Source organism: Tupaia chinensis, unplaced genomic scaffold, assembly GCF_000334495.1.
Source record: "Tupaia chinensis unplaced genomic scaffold, TupChi_1.0 Scaffold144682_1, whole genome shotgun sequence".
In the NCBI taxonomy this organism is placed as follows: domain Eukaryota; kingdom Metazoa; phylum Chordata; class Mammalia; order Scandentia; family Tupaiidae; genus Tupaia; species Tupaia belangeri.
In genome coordinates, this window is record NW_006204543.1 from 2,919,022 (window position 1) to 2,921,858 (window position 2,837).

The window sequence follows — 2,837 nt, forward strand, 5'->3', positions numbered from 1 at the left end:
CGCGGGAGGGGCTCGGCAGAGTCCAGCAGGTGAGGGCTGGCCTGATGTAGGCCGGGCGAGAGGAGGAGGACCGACTCGGGAGGGGCTCGGCAGAGTCCGAGAGACAGAAAGGATCACCCCACCTTGGTTTTCATAGACGGGGTAGGAAAGAGGTCCACTACTCAAGTCCACATGGGGCGCTCGAGGCAGAGGTGGGTAGGAGACGCCAGGGTCTGGGGCTGTCTCTTCGGTAGGCAATATCTCCCTCACCCTTATAGCCCACCCTCCCCACCGACACGCACCCCACCGCCTCGATGCCGCCCTGGAGGCGGCGGCAGCACGTGGACCAGACACGCAGCTACGTCCGGATGTTCTGTGGCTGCCTCGGTGGCTTCGGCCTCCTGATGCTGGCCTGCGTGTCCCCGCTGAGCTGGGTGCGGTTGCTGCTGGTGGAGAATGGCCTCGAGCTCTACGCGGGACTCTGGACCTTATGCAGCCGCGAGCTGTGCTGGGACCACACCCCCAAGCCACCCTGTGAGTGTCACTCAAGTCCAAGCCCCAGGCCCCGCAGCGCAGCTCCCGCCATGACGACCCTGGGTCCTCCTCCCTCCGAGGTCTTTGCCCTCCGCTCCCGAGTGCAGGGTGGACACCAGCTAAGCGGGTACAGCCACCCTTCCCTTCTGCCTCGGCTCACCCTTTCCCCTTCCCACCCTTCCCTTCTGCCTCGGCTCACCCTTTCCCCTTCCCACCCCAGGTTGTTTCCTGTCCCAAATAGTACTGTCATTGTCTCTGCTCTGGAGAGAACGCTGCCGTTTATAAGGTTGCTCTGAAGCACTGTGATTGGTGCTCGCGGGCGGCCTGCAGAAAGGGAAGAGGGGACTGATCACAGCTGGGCAGTCAAGCAGTGTCTTAACCTCCGTCAGGTTCAACTTTCAAGGACGGGAGGCTTTTTGTGCTGTCAGTAGACGAGATCTAAACGTGTATTAGATACGTGCTATAGCAACCGCCGGCTGTGTGGCGGGAAGGCACATCTTAGGCAAATTAAATGCGTCTGAAAATGCAGCACAAACTGTTTCAAAGCCAGGATGTGCAAGATGGTACACGTACGAGTTCTTCGATCTAACACTTACAGGAATAGCCATGCCCATGCCGACAGCTTTCCCACCACCCATCGCTCTCCACTCAGAGCAGCAGGCCTGGTGAAACAGGACGTCTGAGCACACTGTTTATTCTCCTTTTCAGATAAGCAGGGGACCTGATGCTGGGGAGGGGAGCACCCAGGACCAACCCTGAGGTGGGGCATCTCGTTAACCCTGAGCTGGGCACCTGGGGTTAAGTGACAGTACCCTAAAGCAGGATTGTAGGGGAAAAGCAAAACCAGGGCAGGCAGATGACTCAACTCCATCTTTAACTAAAAAGAAAAACTCAAGATGGTATTTGCAACACATATGGAAGATGAAGGTTTATAGTCTTAATATTGAAAAGGACATACAGGCTATTAAGAAAACAAAGGCCCAAATAAATTCTTTTTTAACAGACAGTTTACAAAACAGGAATTACACATGTCTAATAGGAAAAACCTCCATTAATTTTTTTTTGAGAGTTTTTTGCTATAGGGCATGTGCGCTCACCAGAGAGACAGAAGCTGGGTGCGGTTGCTGCTGGTGGAGAATGGCCTCGAGCTCTACGCGGGACTCTGGACCTTATGCAGCCGCGAGCTGTGCTGGGACCACACCCCCAAGCCACCCTGTGAGTGTCACTCAAGTCCAAGCCCCAGGCCCCGCAGCGCAGCTCCCGCCATGACGACCCTGGGTCCTCCTCCCTCCGAGGTCTTTGCCCTCCGCTCCCGAGTGCAGGGTGGACACCAGCTAAGCGGGTACAGCCACCCTTCCCTTCTGCCTCGGCTCACCCTTTCCCCTTCCCACCCTTCCCTTCTGCCTCGGCTCACCCTTTCCCCTTCCCACCCCAGGTTGTTTCCTGTCCCAAATAGTACTGTCATTGTCTCTGCTCTGGAGAGAACGCTGCCGTTTATAAGGTTGCTCTGAAGCACTGTGATTGGTGCTCGCGGGCGGCCTGCAGAAAGGGAAGAGGGGACTGATCACAGCTGGGCAGTCAAGCAGTGTCTTAACCTCCGTCAGGTTCAACTTTCAAGGACGGGAGGCTTTTTGTGCTGTCAGTAGACGAGATCTAAACGTGTATTAGATACGTGCTATAGCAACCGCCGGCTGTGTGGCGGGAAGGCACATCTTAGGCAAATTAAATGCGTCTGAAAATGCAGCACAAACTGTTTCAAAGCCAGGATGTGCAAGATGGTACACGTACGAGTTCTTCGATCTAACACTTACAGGAATAGCCATGCCCATGCCGACAGCTTTCCCACCACCCATCGCTCTCCACTCAGAGCAGCAGGCCTGGTGAAACAGGACGTCTGAGCACACTGTTTATTCTCCTTTTCAGATAAGCAGGGGACCTGATGCTGGGGAGGGGAGCACCCAGGACCAACCCTGAGGTGGGGCATCTCGTTAACCCTGAGCTGGGCACCTGGGGTTAAGTGACAGTACCCTAAAGCAGGATTGTAGGGGAAAAGCAAAACCAGGGCAGGCAGATGACTCAACTCCATCTTTAACTAAAAAGAAAAACTCAAGATGGTATTTGCAACACATATGGAAGATGAAGGTTTATAGTCTTAATATTGAAAAGGACATACAGGCTATTAAGAAAACAAAGGCCCAAATAAATTCTTTTTTAACAGACAGTTTACAAAACAGGAATTACACATGTCTAATAGGAAAAACCTCCATTAATTTTTTTTTGAGAGTTTTTTGCTATAGGGCATGTGCGCTCACCAGAGAGACAGA

At 53.8% G+C, this 2,837-nt stretch overlaps 1 protein-coding gene across 1 annotated transcript in view; it reads left to right on the forward strand.

The window, feature by feature from the left end:
• Positions 1–2,837, forward strand: part of TMEM202 (transmembrane protein 202) — a 14,653-nt gene that overhangs the window by 368 nt on the left and 11,448 nt on the right. The window contains 1 exon segment of the mRNA XM_027767800.1: positions 258–513. Within this exon segment, the coding sequence (XP_027623601.1) occupies positions 258–513 (256 nt within the window).